Below are 17,821 nucleotides of genomic sequence, written 5' to 3' on the forward strand. Positions count from 1 at the left end.
GAAAATTTTATTATTTTTCTACGTGTTTTTAAGGACTCAGTACTATTCTAAACAAAAACTGGTGCTCACAAAGGTATACCTCTTTTTTTCACTAGTATTTCTTTAGCTGATAAAAAACAGATGTAACTCTAATATTTTAACTATAATATCTGTAATTATCATTAGCCTATCACCTGGTGAGTATCCTACCTGCACATCCAGGGATTATCTGATGTTGAACCAAGTTCAGATCTTCATCTGACCCTTCTTCAGCCAATTTTGGTTTCTCAGAATCATTTTCCCCTTTATCATCATTATTGTTTCCATTTTCCTCTGCATTACTCCTCTCAGAGTGGCCCTTTATACCAGAGTTCAACTTGATTGCAGTATCAACCTAAACATTATTTCCAAAGAAATAATTTTCATAAATAGGTAAGGTTTTAAAACCTTAGCATTTGTAGACTATTTTAACACTAACGTAAATACATGCAAGGACATACACACATACATACGCTAGTGTTAAACTATTCTAGAAACAGAACTTTTAATTAACTGTAGGTTAATTACACAAATATAGTAACATTTGCACCAAAAAGATATGCCCCATTCTCCGGCAAGTTCCAGCGATAATGGAGAAGGGTCAGGAATCCATCCCAGAACCCCTCTCTGCCAGCTCTGGACATGAGGCATGATGGTCCCTGCTTCTGGAGCTTACACTCAGATGGAAAGTCAAAGGTCTAGAGCTGCGCTCCCATACAATGACCACCAGCCACATGTGGCTATTGAAGAGTTGGGAAGCAAAGAGTCCGAATCGAGATGTGTTTCTAATGATATTCCTCAAGTCAGAACCATGTGCTTTGGTAATTATTTTTATGCTATTCACAATTTTTCTGTCATTTTGGTTTCTCTTTCCATTTCAGCAATGCTCATTTTGAAAACACCAGTTTGGCACAGCTGTGTTTTCCTGAGAGAGAGCAAGAAAAGACATCCACGGCTACATCAGGAAAAAGCAGGGATCGTAGTGCCCTGACAGCCATGAGTGGCAGTGAGAGTTACATTAGAAGTGAACATAGTCCAAGAGAGAGGCAAAACCTCAGAGAGATTCAGCCCGTCTGGAAGGAATGCATTTCCCCTCCCAATGGAGGAAACCTCTGCTCCAGGCCATCAGGGCTCGGCCCTTGGAGGGTGGTCAACTCTCGGCCACTGGAATCTGTGTCCCCTTGTGAATCTTCAGGGCAGAAGGTGGATCGTGTGGAGAATTAAACTGCCAGGGATACAAGACTGCACGCGAGCATCTCTGTTTACCTAGACTAGTATATAAGTCCCAGCGGAACTGAGCTGAGTCAGTGGTATAATGATCAGAGCCAACATTTACTGAGGAATTCCTACTGGCCAGGGCCTGTGCTAAGTACTTTATACACACGGCCTCATTCACTCCTCAACGACACTATGGTATAGGTATTACTAGATCCAGCATAGAATGAAACTAGCTGAGGCCCAATTTATAAACAAGCAAAACAATGCCTCCTCTATGTGATCTGGGAGGTGTTAAAGAGGGTTCCCTGTTCAAAAACATACTCTGTGAAAGGCCAGGTTAAAGCCTTAAATTCCGTAATAACCAGTAAATCCTTAAGGCTATAGAGTTCTGTGAAAATCTTGAAATAGCTAGAAGATGATGCTTATTTATATCTTGGCATAAATGAACTTGGCTGACTTTTCCCTGAGAACGGTTCTTATATAGGGAAATATAGAATATATAACACATAACTAGATATTAGCAACATACTTGGATAGCACACTTCAGGACACAACAAGACTCTCACATATATCATCCCACATGATTCTAACTCTTAGAATGAGCAGGAAGCAATGAAGTAAAAAGACAAAACTGAAGAACAAATGGCAATCTTGGCCCATTTTACAATTTTACCCAAATTTCCCCACTTCATTAGCACCAACCGTCTTTAGTTTATTTGAAAATAAACTAAAAAGAGCTTCCGGAAATTAAAAAGATATCATTAAATTTAAGAATTCAGTGGATCAAAGAGTAGATGTGACACAGCATAAGAAAGGATTCAAAAAATTTTAAATATATGTTAAAAATCCCCCCAGGATGAAGCACAGCAAAATAAATGAATAGAAAATATTTTTTAAAAAAAAATGAGAGACATAAAGATAGAAGGGAAAGTTTCAAAAAGACACTTAATGTGACTTTCAGGATGATGAAATAGAAAAAACAGTGGGCAATACTAGAAACTTTTGAAAAAAACAATGGTTGAATATTTTTCAAAATAAACAGAACACACAAATCCTCAGAGTGAAGAAGTACTAGTCTCCAGAAGTATAAAATAAACAAATCCATACACCGGTGAGTAATAGTAGATACTGAACACAAAGAGAAAAAAAAATTAAAGCAACCAGAGAAAAGTATCTAAATGAGACAGCCCACAGTGTAATGAATATCGGATTTCCAAAAGCCTTCTCACTGACAAGAGAGGCCAAAATCACCTAAATGTAAAGCATAAAACTATAACACTTTCAGAAGAAAACATAGGAAAAAATCTCTGGAACCGTGGGTTAGACAAAGAGTTCTTGGATACAACCGAAAAACAAAAACAAAAACAAACAAAAACAAAAAACAAGTCTCAAAACAATGTTGGCAAATTGCACTTAACAAAATTTTAAATGTTTGCTTTTCAAAACACATGGTTAAAAGAACGAAAAGTCAAGCTACAGACGAGGAAAAAATATTTGCAAATCACGTATCTAAGAAAAGACTCTATCTCAAAAACATAAAGAACTCTCAAAAGTTAACAATAAGAAGACAAAGACAAGTTTGAAAGTTAGGCAAAAAAAGAAAAAATACAATACCTTTTCCAAAAAAGATACGTGCGTTACAAATAAGCACCTGAAAGCTCATTTATCATTATTAGTCACCAGGAAGATGGGAGTTAAAACCACAATTCTAATATGCCTATTAGAATAGCTTTTTAAAAACACTAACAATATCAACTTCTGTGAGGATCCAGAGCAGCTGGAACGCTCCTATATTTCTCATGGGAATAGAAAACAATTTTGCAATTTCTTATAGTTAAACATATACCTACCATACAACCCAGAAATCCAACTCCCAGGTATTTACCCAAGAGAAATAAAAACCTACTCTCCCATAGTAAAAAAAAAAAATTCAGAGCACCTGGATGGCTCAGTTGGTTAAACGTCCGACTTCAGCACAGGTCATGATCTCATGGTTCCTGAGTTTGAGCCCGGTGCGGGGCTCTGTGCTGACAACTCAGAGCCTGGAGCCTGCTTGGAATTCTGTGTCTCCCTCTCTCGCTGCCCCTCCCCCATTCTCTCTCTCTCTCTCTCTCTCTCTCTCTCTCTCTCTCTCTCAAAAATAAATAAACATTTAAAAAGTTTTTAAATAAAAAAAATTCAGTATACAAATATTAATAGCAGCTTTATTCATAATCACCAGAACCTGCAAACAACCCAAATGTTGCTCAACATGTGAATGTGTAAACCAACTGTGGTATATCCACACAATGGATCACTAATCGTCAATAAAAAAGGAGTAACAATTGATATATATAACAATAGAGGAGTCTCAAATGCATTGTGCCAATAAACAAAAGCCAGACTCAAAAGCTGCATACTTTTTAATTCCATTCATATGATTTTCTGGAAAAGGAAAAACAATAGGTACAAAGAACAGATCAGGGGTTTCCAGGATTAAGAGGAAGGGAGATTGAGTAGAGGCAAAGAGGTAGGTAGCATGAAGGAATTTTTGAGGGGTGATGGAACTGTCCTATATCTTGATTGTGATGGTATCACTCTACACATTTGCCAAACTCAGAACTATACACTGAAAAAGAATAAATTTTACAGTGTATAAAAATTTTAAATTAGAAACAAAAATCAACGAGATACAATGTTAACAGTTAAGATTTAATATCGCAAAGTCACAAACTGTCTCCAAATTCATCTATAAATTCAAAGTAATTTCAGTCAAAAGTCCAAGAGTAATGTTTGCAAGGCCTGAAAAACCAATCTAAAATACAAAAAGAACAAAAAGGCCAAGAATAGCTAAGACAGTTCTAGAAAAGAATAAGATGGAGAGACCCATCCTACCACATATCAAGAAATATTACACAACTAACAAGCGTTAACCCACAGTAATGATGCAGGATTAGATGAAACAAAACAGAGAGCTCAGCTAGAAATCGTATTTTAACAAGCCACCTGTGGTTCTGGATGCATGTTAGAATCATCCAGTTTGAGATATCTGCACAAGATTTAGACTGCAGACGTGAGGGAGAAGCCATCTTCCCAAGCTCCTGATAGGAAGGTGGCAAGAAATCTCAAAGGCTGCCATCTCCGTATGTCCAGTCACCAGTTTTGTGGTTCTGAGGGACTTGTGGCAGCGTCAGAGGCAGAAGCTTTCTGATCTCTGGATTACAGCCATGGAGGTGTGACCTAGGAACTAACAATCCAAGAGAAGTTTCCTCCCATGATTCCCTTTCCTGCTGGCCCTCCACTGATGCTGGCCTTCCACTGATTTTGAGAAACTGAATTTCTATTATTTAATCCCTGTCTGCTGGAAATGCCTAGAGTGGTCTCTAGTTCCTGCACTAAATCATAACAAATGCTTTAAGAGTTTCGTAAGGTAGAGTCTGGTCCATAAATCAAAAGAATAAATGAGTGTGGATTCATGAGCCTGCAAAGATTTTTTTTACCATAAGGTTTCAAATTTTTGTTTACCACAAGCTTAAAACTAGCACCACATTGCAGATGAAAAACTGATTCTTAAAAAAAAAACATCAAGTTTAGATATTTTAAGAAAAGAAAAATAAACCACTAAAAAAAAGAAAAGGAAATCATGGCCAGGTAAGGTACCGACTAAATATACATTACATGGTCTTTAACCCGAACTATACTTTTTAAATCACTGAAACTTTTTGGTTAGTATCCAAAATCTATAAAGAACTTATCAAACTCAATACCTAAAAACCAATAATCTAGTTAAGAAATTGGCAGAAGACGTGAATAGATACTTTTCCAAAGAAGACATCCAGATGGCTAACAGATACATGAAAAGATGCTCAACATCACTCATCATCAGAGAAACACAAATCAAAACCACGATGAGATACCACCTCACACCTGTCAGAATAGCTAAACTTAACGACACAAGAAATAACAGGTGTTGTCGAGGAGGTGGAGAAAGAGGAACCCTCTTGCACTGTTGGTGGGAATGCAAACTAGTTCAGCCACTCTGACGAACAGTGGGAAGGTTCCTTAAAAAGTTAAAAATAGAATTACCCTATGATCCAGCAATTGTACTACTAAATATTTACCCAAAGGATACAAAAATACAGATTCAAAGTGGTACATGCACCCCAATGTTATTAGCAGCACTATCAACAATAGTCAAACTATGGAGAGAACCCGAATGTCCATCAACTGATGAAGGGATAAAGAAGATGTGGTATATATATATAATGGAATATTACACAGCCATCAACAAGAATGGCAAATCTTGCCATTTGCAACGACATGAGTGGAGCTAGAGTGTATTTTGCTAAGTGAAATAAGTCACTCAAAGACAAATACCATATAATTTCACTCATATGTGGAATTTAAGAAACAAAACAAATGAAGATATGGAGGTGGGGGAAGAGAGGGAAACAAACCATAAGAGACCCTTAAAGATAGAGAACAAACTGAGGGTTTATGGAGGGAGGTAGGTGGGGGTTGGGCTAGATGGGTGATGGGTATTAAGGAGGGCACTTACGATGAATGCCTGGATGTTATACGTAGGTGATGAATCATTGAATTCTACTCCTGAAACCAATATTGCACAGTACGTTAACTAGAATTTTTTAAATTTTTTTAATGTTTATTTATTTTTGAGAGAGACAGAGACAGAGCATGAGTGGAGGAGGGGCAGAGAGAGAAGGAGACATAGAATCCGAAGCAGGCTCCAGGTTCTGAGCTGTCAGACTGAGCCACCCAGGTACCCCTAACTAACTAGAATTTAAATAAAAATTTGAAAAGAAAAAAAAAAAAAAAAGGATAGGACCCGAATCCAATAAGACTGGTGTCCTTATAAGTAGAAGAAAAAACACCAGGAGTACGGGAGCATGGAGAAAAAGGCCCTGTGAGGATAAGAGAGAAGCTGACCATCTGCAAGTCAAGGAGAGAGGCCCCAGGAGAAACCTAACCTCTTGGCACCTGGATCTTGGACTCCTAGAACCATGAAAAAATATGTTTTTGTTGTGTAAAAAAAATTAAAATTAAAAAATAAAATTACTGAACCATCTTCATATTAAGAGTCAATGTTGGCACAGTAGATATTGGAATACAAAGATTTCTTCTTTTTAATTTTTTTTTTTTACATTTATTTATTTTTGAGAGACAGAGAGAGACAGAGCACAAGTGGGGGAGGGGCTGAGAGCGAGGGAGACACAGAATCCAAAGCAGGCTCCAGGTTCTGAGCTGTCAGCACAGAGCCCAACGCAGGGCTCAAACTCACAAACCATGAGATCATGACCTGAGCCGAAGTCGGACGCTTAACCGACTGAGCCACCCAGGCACTCGTGGAATACAAAGATTTCTTATGAAAAAAAAAGGAAAAAAGCTTACAGATGAGCATTAACAAAGCATAACTGTGAACAAATAAGCCACACTCCAAAGAAAAATAAAAGAAGGAGGGGGAGCAGGAGGTAAAGAAAGACACAGAATTTTCACATTAAATGGTCTAAAGTAAAATCCAAGAAGAAATCTGTGAGTGTTCCCAGAACACACCCTCTAAAAAGGATCCTTTAGGGGCGCCTGGGTGGCTCAGTTGGTTAAATGACCAACTTCGGCTCAAGTCATGATCTCACAGTTCGTGGGTTCAAGACCCGAGTCAGGCTCTGTGCTGACAGCTTGGAGCCTGGACCCTGCTTCAGATTCTGTGTCTCCCTCTCTCTCTACCCCCTCCCCAGATCATGCTCTGTCTGTCTGTCTGTCTGTCTCTCTCTCTCTCAAAAATAAACATTAAATAATAATAATAATAATTTAAAGAAGATCCTTTAGATGGGATGTTAACTACAGCCTTGGTTTATCAATTGCTAGAGTTCAGGAGAAGGACTTAACATCATTTCTAAATAGCAAACTACCATGAAGGATGCTGGTTCTGGTGAGAGCACCTCCAAAGAAGCATTTGAACCTCTACTCCCAGGACGCGTTCTTGAACTTGAGGCTGGTTTTGAAATCCCATCTAAGTTTCCCTTTATAATATCCATTGATATCCTGAAACAAACAAAAAATTAAAGCAAGTTATATCTTATATGTATAAATGTTTCATTAGTGCTAATGCGCAATTAACTCAGAACCTTTGTTAATAAGGATTACGTTGCTACCAAAGTCACACTACCCTAACTTCATCAAAAGGTGTCTGTGGCCACAGGTTTTATGTTACTATAGGTGAAAAACATTCTACCCAGGATGTTGGACAAAAGAATACAGACTGCTATCTCAATGGCTTCCTGTGTCTCAAAAAGAAACATTTACTTTGTCCTTGGCCTGAGAAGATACTCAGGGAGCACCATGCCTCTCAACCTAGATTCACGCTTCATCGTAATGATTCGATAAAACCTCAACTTTTTTCTGGTTTTGCCTATCTTATTTTACTAGCGCTTCCTGTTCTAGCTCACCTTTCAGCCTAGGTTTTCCCCTTGGCTCTGATTTCTCCTCTCCCCTTTGGTGCCACAATTTTATGGAGTACCTATCTCCAGGTCACTGCTCTTTTCCTATCAATCCTCCACTTTTAAAACCCATGATTCTACCTCGCCCTTGGAAACAAGAGAAAAAAACCTACTTTCTCTGACAGAGGACAGACACTTATTATCTGGCCACACACATTGCCAATTTCTATTTTTTGTGTGACACCATCCACAGGCTTGTCATCACTGTGGCTCCCTATTCCCAGTGCTGTTTTCTGAAGCAGGAATTATTAGGCAGGGTGGCTTAAACTAGTAGGAGAACAAGGGCATTGCAGGCACACTGATCCTTCCAAACTGTGCATTTGATCAGGACCGTTTCAGATTTGCTCAGTAATGGTGGGGTATCATGCATGCTGAGAAATGGAAGAAATAGAGAGAATTCCAGATTCTGGCTTGTCATACTTAACTTTACACGTAAACAGATCTTCCAACAATCCTTCCGTAAATTGCATAATTTCACTAACCTTCTAATTATGAATTAAACCATTTCTCTCATAACAGAAAGAGGAAAGGCAATTGGGCCTCTGGCCCAAGCAAGTGTAACAATGTCCTCTTTGTACCCTACAAAATAATTCATCTCTCTTTCTTTCTTTGAACAGCAGAGGAAGAGTCCAGGGAAGTTTTGGACACAGGAGGAAGCACAAACAGAAACAACCTGATGTTCCTCCAAAGCACACAGAGGGATAATATGATTTGGCCTCCAGCCATTCAGTGTGCCAAAGCTGACGCTTAAGGGATCAGCAGGTCAACTCTTTCCATCTTAGCAAATGAAAAAGGCATTGATCTCCACATTATTCAAACTCTGCAAAAGGATTTGGGCTCACTCAGGAAGGCGCTGACATTATTATTGTGGGATGACGGATCACCCTGGCCCATCACGTCACAATCAAAAAGCATAAGTCACCAAAAGGCCAAATGCCTTGTAAATGCCATAAGCAGCCTGTCAAGGGAGACTTATTGTAGCTTACAGAGGGAGCAATGAGATGGAAGCATTTGCAGAGCCAGGATAATACCTGTCAGGAAGGGGAATAGAAGCACAGGGAACCGTCAATGACATGGATCAGCGACAAGGCTCCAGAAACCTTGCAGTTTGCTTTAGTAAGAGGTTTGTTCTATTATGTTTGCTCCGGAAAATAATAAATTAAACAAAATACAGTTCCCAGGATGGGTGGGTATATAACTGAACAACCTTAGGACTTCGCCCGTGTAGAAAAACATAGTGGAGGAGGGGCGTTGCATTAGGATCTTAAAGATGTGCTTGAGTGTTAAAGAAAGCACAGTAGCCCCATAGAAACTCCACAAGAAAAATAAAGCGTTGTCAGAGAAAGTAATCAAACGATAAATACTTATTACAGAAGCACTAAATGTTGATTTAACCAAATACTGTGCCTTACCTATATTGAGTGTATGTAGGGAGGAATATGCAAAAGGAGAGGAAGTCTAAAATATCTAATCTGTCATGATAGGAAATCAAAGAGAACGTCCAAAAACTGACAAAGCCAAGCAATCGTCAAATAAACATAATATTTACAAGTTCATAATGGTTGCTTCTGGAGAGTAAGACTAGGAATTGCTTCTCTTTTCTTCCTTTGTAAATGTCATAGCAGAGTTTGCCATTTTTTACTATACCACTTTAATAAAAGTAAAAATTGATTTTTTAAATAAAAAATAAATGTAAAATAAGAAATCCCGAAGGGAGTAGAAGGAAACATAAAGATAATTCATGTAATAATAAGTTAATGACTTATTAAACATAAGAGTGTAAATCAAAAAGGAAGAGACTAGGGGCGCCTGGGTGGCGCAGTCGGTTAAGCGTCCGACTTCAGCCAGGTCACGATCTCGCGGTCCGTGAGTTCGAGCCCCGCGTTGGGCTCTGGGCTGATGGCTCAGAGCCTGGAGCCTGCTTCCGATTCTGTGTCTCCCTCTCTCTCCGCCCCTCCCCCGTTCATGCTCTGTCTCTCTCTGTCCCAAAAATAAACGTTGAAAAAAAAATTTTTTTTAAAAAAAGGAAGAGACTAATAGTTTTGATTACATAACATTTAATGCTCTTGAATGGAAAACAAACTAAAAAGAACTCTAAAGTAAATTAAAAAGCACCAGAGAAACTGGGGAAATTATATGCAACACAGATAATACACAAAAGGTTAATGAATTTACATACTTAAAGAACTCTTACCAATCAGTAAGAAAAAGAAATATTTCAATAAAAAACTAGTTAAGGACATAAACAAGGAATTAAGGAAAGAAAGAAAGAAAGAAAGAGAAAGAAAGAAAGAAAGAAAGAAAGAGAGAAACGGAGGAAGAAAGAAAGAAAGAAGAAGGAAGGAAGAAAGAGGGAGGAAGGAAGGAAAGAGAGGAGAGAGATGTCCGATTCTCTAATTAAAGGAATATACAGAAAAGGACCTGATAGATGATCACAAGTCAAGGACTGAACAGAGGTGTGTTCTTATGGATTCGCGGATTCATGGATGTTCTTGGTCTTTTATTTTACCTTTGGCTTATCTGTATTTTCAGATTCTCTACTAAGTAGATCTTGAATTCATAATTATTTATTGTAGGAAAATTTCTAGAACATATTAAAGTGTATTCAAAAATAAATAAAAATCACCCAATATTCACCACTCTGAGTTAACATCATTAGCATATTTCTTTTCCATTTTTCCTCTATATGTTTCCACCAAAATTGGACTCATGTTTCTCACTTAACATCATAAGATGAGCATTTTCTTACTGCATTAAAGATATTTCAAAAATAAAATATGATTCACTTCGGGGCGCCTGGGTGGCTCGGTCAGTTAAGCGTCCGACTTCAGCTCAGGTCATGATCTCGCAGTCAGTGAGTTCGAGCCCCGCGTCGGGCTCTGTGCTGACAGCTCAGAGCCTGAAGCCTGCTCAGATTCTGTGTCTCCCTCTCTCTCTGCCCCTCCCCTGTTCATGCTCTGTCTCTCTCTGTCTCAAGAATAAATAAACGTTAAAAAAAATTAAAAAAAAAATATATCATTCACTTCATGATATTCCTTTAACGGGCTGATATATGACCAGATTCTAAATTGTAACAAATCACTACTGCCACGCACCAACTTTTTATAACATTCATTTCAAACAAGATTAATTTAAACCTTTTCATACAGGCTTGTGAGAAATGCAACCACCAAGGATCATTTAAAACCAAAATGGGGGGGCGCCTGGGTGGCGCAGTCGGTTAAGCGTCCGACTTCAGCCAGGTCACGATCTCGCGGTCCATGAGTTCGAGCCCCGCGTCGGGCTCTGGGCTGATGGCTCGGAGCCTGGAGCCTGTTTCCCATTCTGTGTCTCCCTCTCTCTCTGCCCCTCCCCCGTTCATGCTTTGTCTCTCTCTGTCCCAAAAATAAATAAAAAACGTTGGAAAAAAAAAAAAACCAAAATGGGGACACATGGCTGCCATAATTTGCTACTTTTGGATGAAAGGAAGAATTGAAAGAAAATGAATCCTCCTCTGTTTAGAAATAATAGCCAGGCTTTAAGTGGAATTATACTTATTTTCATGATTTTAATGTCTAAAAATTATTTTGTTAGGTTTTTTTTTTTTTACTTTATACAATTATGATGTAAGAAAGACTTGCCCATGCGAAGGAAAAAGTCAAATAATATAGAAGAATATAAAACTTATTTTTAAGTCTTTTTTTTTTAATTTCTTTTGAAAGAGATAAAGAACAAGTAGGGGAGGGGCAGAAACAGAGGGAAACTGAATCCCAAGCAGGCTCTGCGCTGTTAGCTCAGAGCCAGATGCAGGGTTGAACCCACAAACCACAGGATCATGACCTGAGCCGAAGACAAGTCTTGCACACAACCGACTGAGCCACCCAAGCGCCCCAGAATACAAAACTTTTTAAAGTCAAACATTTCCTGGGCACCTGCGTGGCTCAGTCAGTTAAACCACCCACTCCTGATTTGAGTTCAGGTCATGATCCCAACAGTGTGTGAGATGGAGCCCCTCATCGAACTCCACACTGACAGCGGGGAGCCTGCTTGGGATTCTCTCTCTCCCTCTCTCCCTGCCCCTCCCCTGCTCGTGAATGCGCGCACTTTCTCTCTCTCTCAAATAAAGAAACATGAAAAAAAATGAAGTCAAAATGTTCCTCACCCCAAGAACCACTTGGAATAGATAGGGAGGTGAGGGGGGGGGGTCTCACTTTTTTTTTTTTAGGCATATGCAAACCTATCCTTTTTACCTACCTACTCCTCCCCAACACACACACAAATGGCACACACACAATTTTAAGTTAACCCCTTTGTACGAATCTTTCTTTAGTTACATTTACATACCCAGAAGATAAACTATGCTGAGTCAAAGAATTCTTGTGTTTCAAATTTTGGTCGGTTGCCACACTGTCCACCAAAAAGGCTGTACCAAATTACACTACTACCAACAGGGTATGATGAAAGTTCCTCTTTCCCCATTCTGGCCTGGGGTCAATCTAAGTGTCAAAGGTATATGTGAATTTGATTTACATTTCTTTAATTACCAGACAAGGCTTCAGTCAAGTGTTTACTGGTCACCTTTTCTTCCCCTGTAGCATGCCTATATATACCCTTTGCTATTTGAGGTCTATTTTAAATGACTGGCGATTGGTTTTAATTATAACGTTTAATTTTTTTTAATGTTTATTTATTTCTTAGACAGAGCATGAGCAGGGGGAGGGGCAGACAGAGACAGAGACATAGAATCTGAAGCAGGCTCCAGGCTCTGAGCTGTGAGCACAGAGCCCAATGTGGTGCTCGAACTTCTGATCCTGAGATCAAGACGTGAGTCAAAGTTGGACGTTAAGCAGACTGAGCCATCCAGGTGCCCCATAACTTTTAGCTCTTAAGGAACAGAAGGCACAGGACAGGGGGAGTCCTTGATACGAGGTCCTAAGGTCAGGAAAAGTTTGCAGCAGGCTCCAGGAAATCCTGGAGACACAGTCTTCGTGGAGGCAAATGCTTGGGGTCGCCGTGGGGTGGCCCCCGTAGGCCCCGCCCAGCCCGGCTGAGCCCGCCCCCCTGCTGGCCCTGCCCCCTCGCGCTAACAGCCAGTCTCCGGGCCCAGCAGCCGGACACGACTCCGCCCCGCCCTCTCATTGGCCCTGCCCCTCGCCCTGACAGCCCAGGGGCTGTCCCTGACACGACACCGCCTCGCTCACTCTTCCGCCAGTCGCGCGGCGTTAAAGGTGGTGTCCTAACAGGTGCGGTGCCTTACCTTCGCGGCGGAAACTCTGGGAGCCAGTCACCAGACAGCAAAGCACTGACGGGCGCAGAAGCGCACTGGCTGACAGCGTCACCCCCTGTCCCCCAAAGGGGAGGGTTCTTTCCCGTCACCACAGCTTTTCTGGAAGGGGAAGGAGCTGTGCGTCCAAAGCCCTCCTGCCTCCAGGGACGCTGTTCCCCTGGCAACCAGAAGCACGAAGCTTCCGGTATCGCGATAAGAGAAAAGGGCTGTACCATGCGGGAATGAGATGTGGGGGGGCCCAGGGCGGCGAGGAAAGCTGAGGGGAGTCCCGGGAGCTGGGGCAGTCTTGCTGTTTCCTCCGCCTATCCGAGGACAGTGTGGCTGGGGAGTGGATCGTTCGTATTCACTTTGAACTCGGAAGGAGGATGTCTGGATGCTTATGTGGCTGTCTACCATTAGTATGATGCTCTGTAGGTCTGGCATCCTCCCTGAGCTCAGTTTCCTCCTCTGTAAAATGGGAATGACAGTAATTCCTCACAAGATTGTTGTGCAACCCAAAAAGATTACGTGAAGTTCTTGCTAAATTTTGGATTTCATTTAAATAAAAAATACTAGTTTTGCAAAGTTGGGCTACAGTCCAAACTAGTAATGATTTTTATTTGCACTTTCTTTTGGGGGGGGGGAGATTCTCTCATCTTCGGCACATAAAGACTATTTCCATGGGTTCCCAAACTGATTTTCTTCATCCCCAGCACCATCAAATTTCTGCTTTCTAGTATGGACAGCACTTTACAGTTTACAAGGCATTTCCCCATACACAGCCTTGTTAACTTTAGGTAGGTAGCATGTGTATTCTTTGAGTGTTTTTCAGTGAAGCAAATAGACAAAGGTAAAGTGAGTTGGTCAGGGAACCACAGCTACAATCTAGGGCAGTGCTGGGTTTAAAACCTGGCGGTAAATGCCATCTATATAGTACTAAATCCTGCGTTTCTATCTCCAACCCGGACTTCTCCCCTGAACTCCGCACGTTTATCTAACTGACTATATGACATCTCCACTTGGATGTAAGAAGCATCTCAAACGTAACATGTCAAAAAACAAACCTCTCCACGATCACACCCACTACCACTCCACTCTCTTATCTATCTCAGTAAATGGCAACTCCTTCCTGCCAGGCTCAGACCAAAACACCTTGAAGTCATCCTCAGTTTCTATTCCTCCATCCACTGATTGATGCTACAATCGATTTGTTATAAACCCTACCAGCTTTACATCTAAAATATATCCAGAGTCTAACTACTGCTCACCACCTTCTGTGCTTCCATACTGGTCCATACTGCCATCACCTCTCACCTAGATTTTTGCAACAACCTTCTTCCTAACTTTCCTTGCCTCTACTACTTTCAAACCACAGCCTGAATGATGCTTTCAAATCCAAAGGCAGACCATGTTACTCCTCCGCTCAGGACACTCTGTGGCTCCTCTGCTTCATGCAGTCTTTACAATGCCCACAGGTCCTAAATGACCAGGCTCTATGTTTTCTCTCAAACTTCCAGTCCTACCATCCTCTCCCTGGTAAGCTTAGCTCTAGCGTCACTGTCCTTGTTAGTGTTTCTGCGCAGGAATTTCTTCCCAGCTTTTTTCAGCAAATGTGTATGTTTTTCCAAATTAAAAAAAAAAAAAAGTTGAGAAATTAGAAGAAGCATATTCTAATTCTCCTATGAAAATTAAAGTTTATCAATCAACATAGAAATGTTGCTGAAGAAATCCACTGATGTCAAGGTGAAACCAAAAGCAGGAACTGCGAGCAGTGTGTCAGAAGTTAAGGTCAACATTCTCGGAACCTGGATTGGAGCGTGTCACAATCTGATATGTCAGTCTTGCGTGGAACTGGTGCCATTTTCCACATGTGTGTTCCCGGCCCTGTCTGCTGCTGAGTCATTCTTGCAAATAAAATAAATATTAATTAGTTGATATTCATGGTATATTTTATACAAATTCTATGAATTGTGTTCCAAGAAATAGCAAGTTTTGACTCAAAAATGAGTCCTTCAATTGGCAATTCCCACCCTATGATTCTGCAAAGTGCTGTTAACCTCACTTGAAGACTTGTATGTTAGGTTATTCAAATGGTACCCAATCATGTTCTCTGTGTTCTCCAGTATTTGAATATTTGCTATAGGCTACAGTTCTTGTAGCCACTTATAAACACTTTTATAAAAATGATTCAGATAGCGGGGCGCCTGGGTGGCACAGTCGGTTAAGCGTCTGACTTCAGCCAGGTCACGATCTCGCGGTCGGTGAGTTCGAGCCCCGCGTCGGGCTCTGGGCTGATGGCTCAGAGCCTGGAGCCTGTTTCCGATTCTGTGTCTCCCTCTCTCTCTGCCCCTCCCCCGTTCATGCTCTGTCTCTCTCTGTCCCAAAAATAATTAAAAACGTTGAAAAAAAAATTTAAAAAAAATGATTCAGATAGCATGATAACAAGAATATGAAGAAGGTTGAAAATATTTTAAGAATAACTTAAGGCTTTGAGAATTGCTGGAAATTTTGATTTCTTGTTTCTGCATCCCAAAGATCAATATGTTGGGAATTTGGAACACTATTTTTTGTTGTTGTTCCTCCAAGATGGAATAACCTCCCACCACTCCCCCAACCCCCACCACGTGCATGCGCACACACACACTCAAACACACTCCAGCCCTCTGCTTCCTCTGCCAGGAATACAGTTGCCCAGCTATCCACATGGCTCACTTCCTCTATTCCCTCAGGAATAGAGCCTGCTTCCTCAGGCAGTTCTTTCCTGACCACCCTATATAAAATAATAATCCCCAGCTCCACATTCCCTATCCTCTGTTCCCTTGACTCTGTTTAGTTTTGTTCGTTTGTTGTTTTTTTTATATAAAGAGGAGAGATGACATCATTTGTATTCTGATACTAAATAGCTGGGTTATCTTGGGTTAATCTGTTAACCTTTCGTGGGCCATAATTTCCTCATTTGAGAAATGTGGACTAGTTTTTCTGTTGCTTTAAATTTTTTGTATGCTTTTTTTTTTGAGAGAGAGAGAGAGAAAGAGAGAGACTGAGTGCCAGTGGGGGAGGGGCAGAGAGAGAGGGAGATACAGAATCCGAACCAAACTCCAGACTGTGAGCTGTCAGCACAGAGCCAGACTCAGGGCTTGAACTCACACACCTCGAGATCATGACCTGAGCCAGCTGGATGCTTAACCGAGTGAGCCACCCAGGTGCCCCAAATGTGGACTAGTTTTACCGGTCTTAACTCTACTGCATTCGAATCACCTGAGGAGATTTCATAAAATACTGATTGTGGGGCTATATCTGAGAGCAAATGAACCTAAAATTCTAGGGCTTCTCAAACTTTAACATGCAGATAAATCAACTGAGGCTCTTGTTAAATGCTGATTCGATGTGCCAGGTGGGACCCAAGATTCTAACAGGCTCCCATGTGATGCCAATGCTTCTTATCCACTGGCTACTCTTAGAGTAGCTGGACACTAAACAAACTCCAAGTGTCTGCACAATTGTAATATTCTGTGAATAAAGGCCATTCTTTCCATTTGTATTTTTGGTGACTAATGGTGCTCTTTAAGAGAATAACACATTTCCGATTTCTTGGGGATGTGGGGAGAGAAAATCAACTTAAGAAAAATCAAGGCTATGACCCATCTGCCTTTTTTTTTTTTAACTTTTGCTTTTAAAATATATACAACAGCAGATACCTAAGAAGCAAGTGAAAAGAAAACTCAGGCTTAATAGAAACAGTGTTTCTTCACTGTAACTTTACCATTACAAGTAAGTCCCCACTGACTTCATTTCGCAGGAAACTCATCTCATTTTCTGTCATTGTCACTTTCTTTATTTACCTCCTGCTATTACCTGTGAACTGCAGAGAGGCTATATGCGCCTTGAGGGCAAATTTTAACAAATTGTATATGTCGTGTCTGTGTCTTTGTTGTTAATTTCCTGACTTCTGTCAGCTATTGCAGGTGACGCCCTCAAAACGGTTCATATTCAGATACGTCAGAGAGCACCCTGTGCCGTTTTCTGAAGTGTTGTGTTCAAAAAGCAGACAGCTCAGTCGGCTGAGCGTCCGACTTCAGCTCCAGGTCATGATCTCTCAGTTCATGAGTTCAAGCCCCACATCGGGCTCTGTGCTGACAGCTTAGAGCCTGGAGCCTACTTCGGATTCTGTGTCTCCCTCTCTCTCTGCCCCCCCACCCCACTCATGCTCTGTCTCAGAAATAAATAAACATTAAATTTTTTTTAATTTAAAAAAAATTTCTAAAAAAACAAACAAAAAGCACAGACACATTCTAGAAAGTATTGAAAGCCTTTCAATAATTCATGAAGATTTCTCCTCTATAGAGTCAAGATATTTTAAGTTAAAATGTCCCTGTCTCATTACAGGTTGGTGACCTAGGGCAGTGTTGGTTTCAAAGTTGGTTTTCATTTTCAATCTCTCTCTACCCTTGACCTTCTCCTGCTAAGTGGAGTCAGATTTGAATGAATGAGAGAGAGCCCGCATTGTATTCCATCTGGGACCCAGCTGCCATTCCAGCTTTGTTGCCCCAATTTCCCTTTTCTTACCATAAGCTTCAGCAAAATGTGACGGCACACTTGGGAGTGGAACCTCATTAAACCTCCTATCATACATTCTATAAACTAGACTCAATAGCCATTTCTTTTGGAAGGCAGTTAAAAGCGTGTGCCGCTGAACAGCTCCCATATCCTGTGAGTTTATGGCTCAGTGTTATTTAAAAATAACATTTACTGAGCATTTAGGACATACCTTAGATGTATCATCTCACTTCATAACATCCTATGAGGTGGCACTATTATTATGCAGATTTATAGTTGAGAAGCAGAG

General features: G+C 40.6%; 1 protein-coding gene across 2 annotated transcripts in view; it reads right to left on the bottom strand.

Annotated features, from left to right (window-relative positions):
• The window catches only part of FSIP1 (fibrous sheath interacting protein 1), a 199,896-nt gene extending 186,750 nt beyond the window's left edge, over positions 1-13,146 (bottom strand). For both annotated transcript variants that reach the window (XM_086710334.1, XM_025919980.2), the window contains exons 1-3: positions 12,967-13,146; positions 7,143-7,275; positions 190-373 (exon numbers count right to left, since the gene is read on the bottom strand). In XM_086710334.1, coding sequence (XP_086566460.1) covers positions 190-373; positions 7,143-7,268 — 310 coding nt within the window. In that variant the 5' untranslated portion in view covers positions 7,269-7,275; positions 12,967-13,146. The remainder of the gene's footprint in view (positions 1-189; positions 374-7,142; positions 7,276-12,966) is intronic.
• Positions 13,147-17,821: the final 4,675 nt, after the last annotated feature.

This window comes from Puma concolor, chromosome B3 (assembly GCF_028749965.1).
Source record: "Puma concolor isolate L17-30 chromosome B3, mPumCon1.1.hap2, whole genome shotgun sequence".
Lineage (NCBI taxonomy): Eukaryota > Metazoa > Chordata > Mammalia > Carnivora > Felidae > Puma > Puma concolor.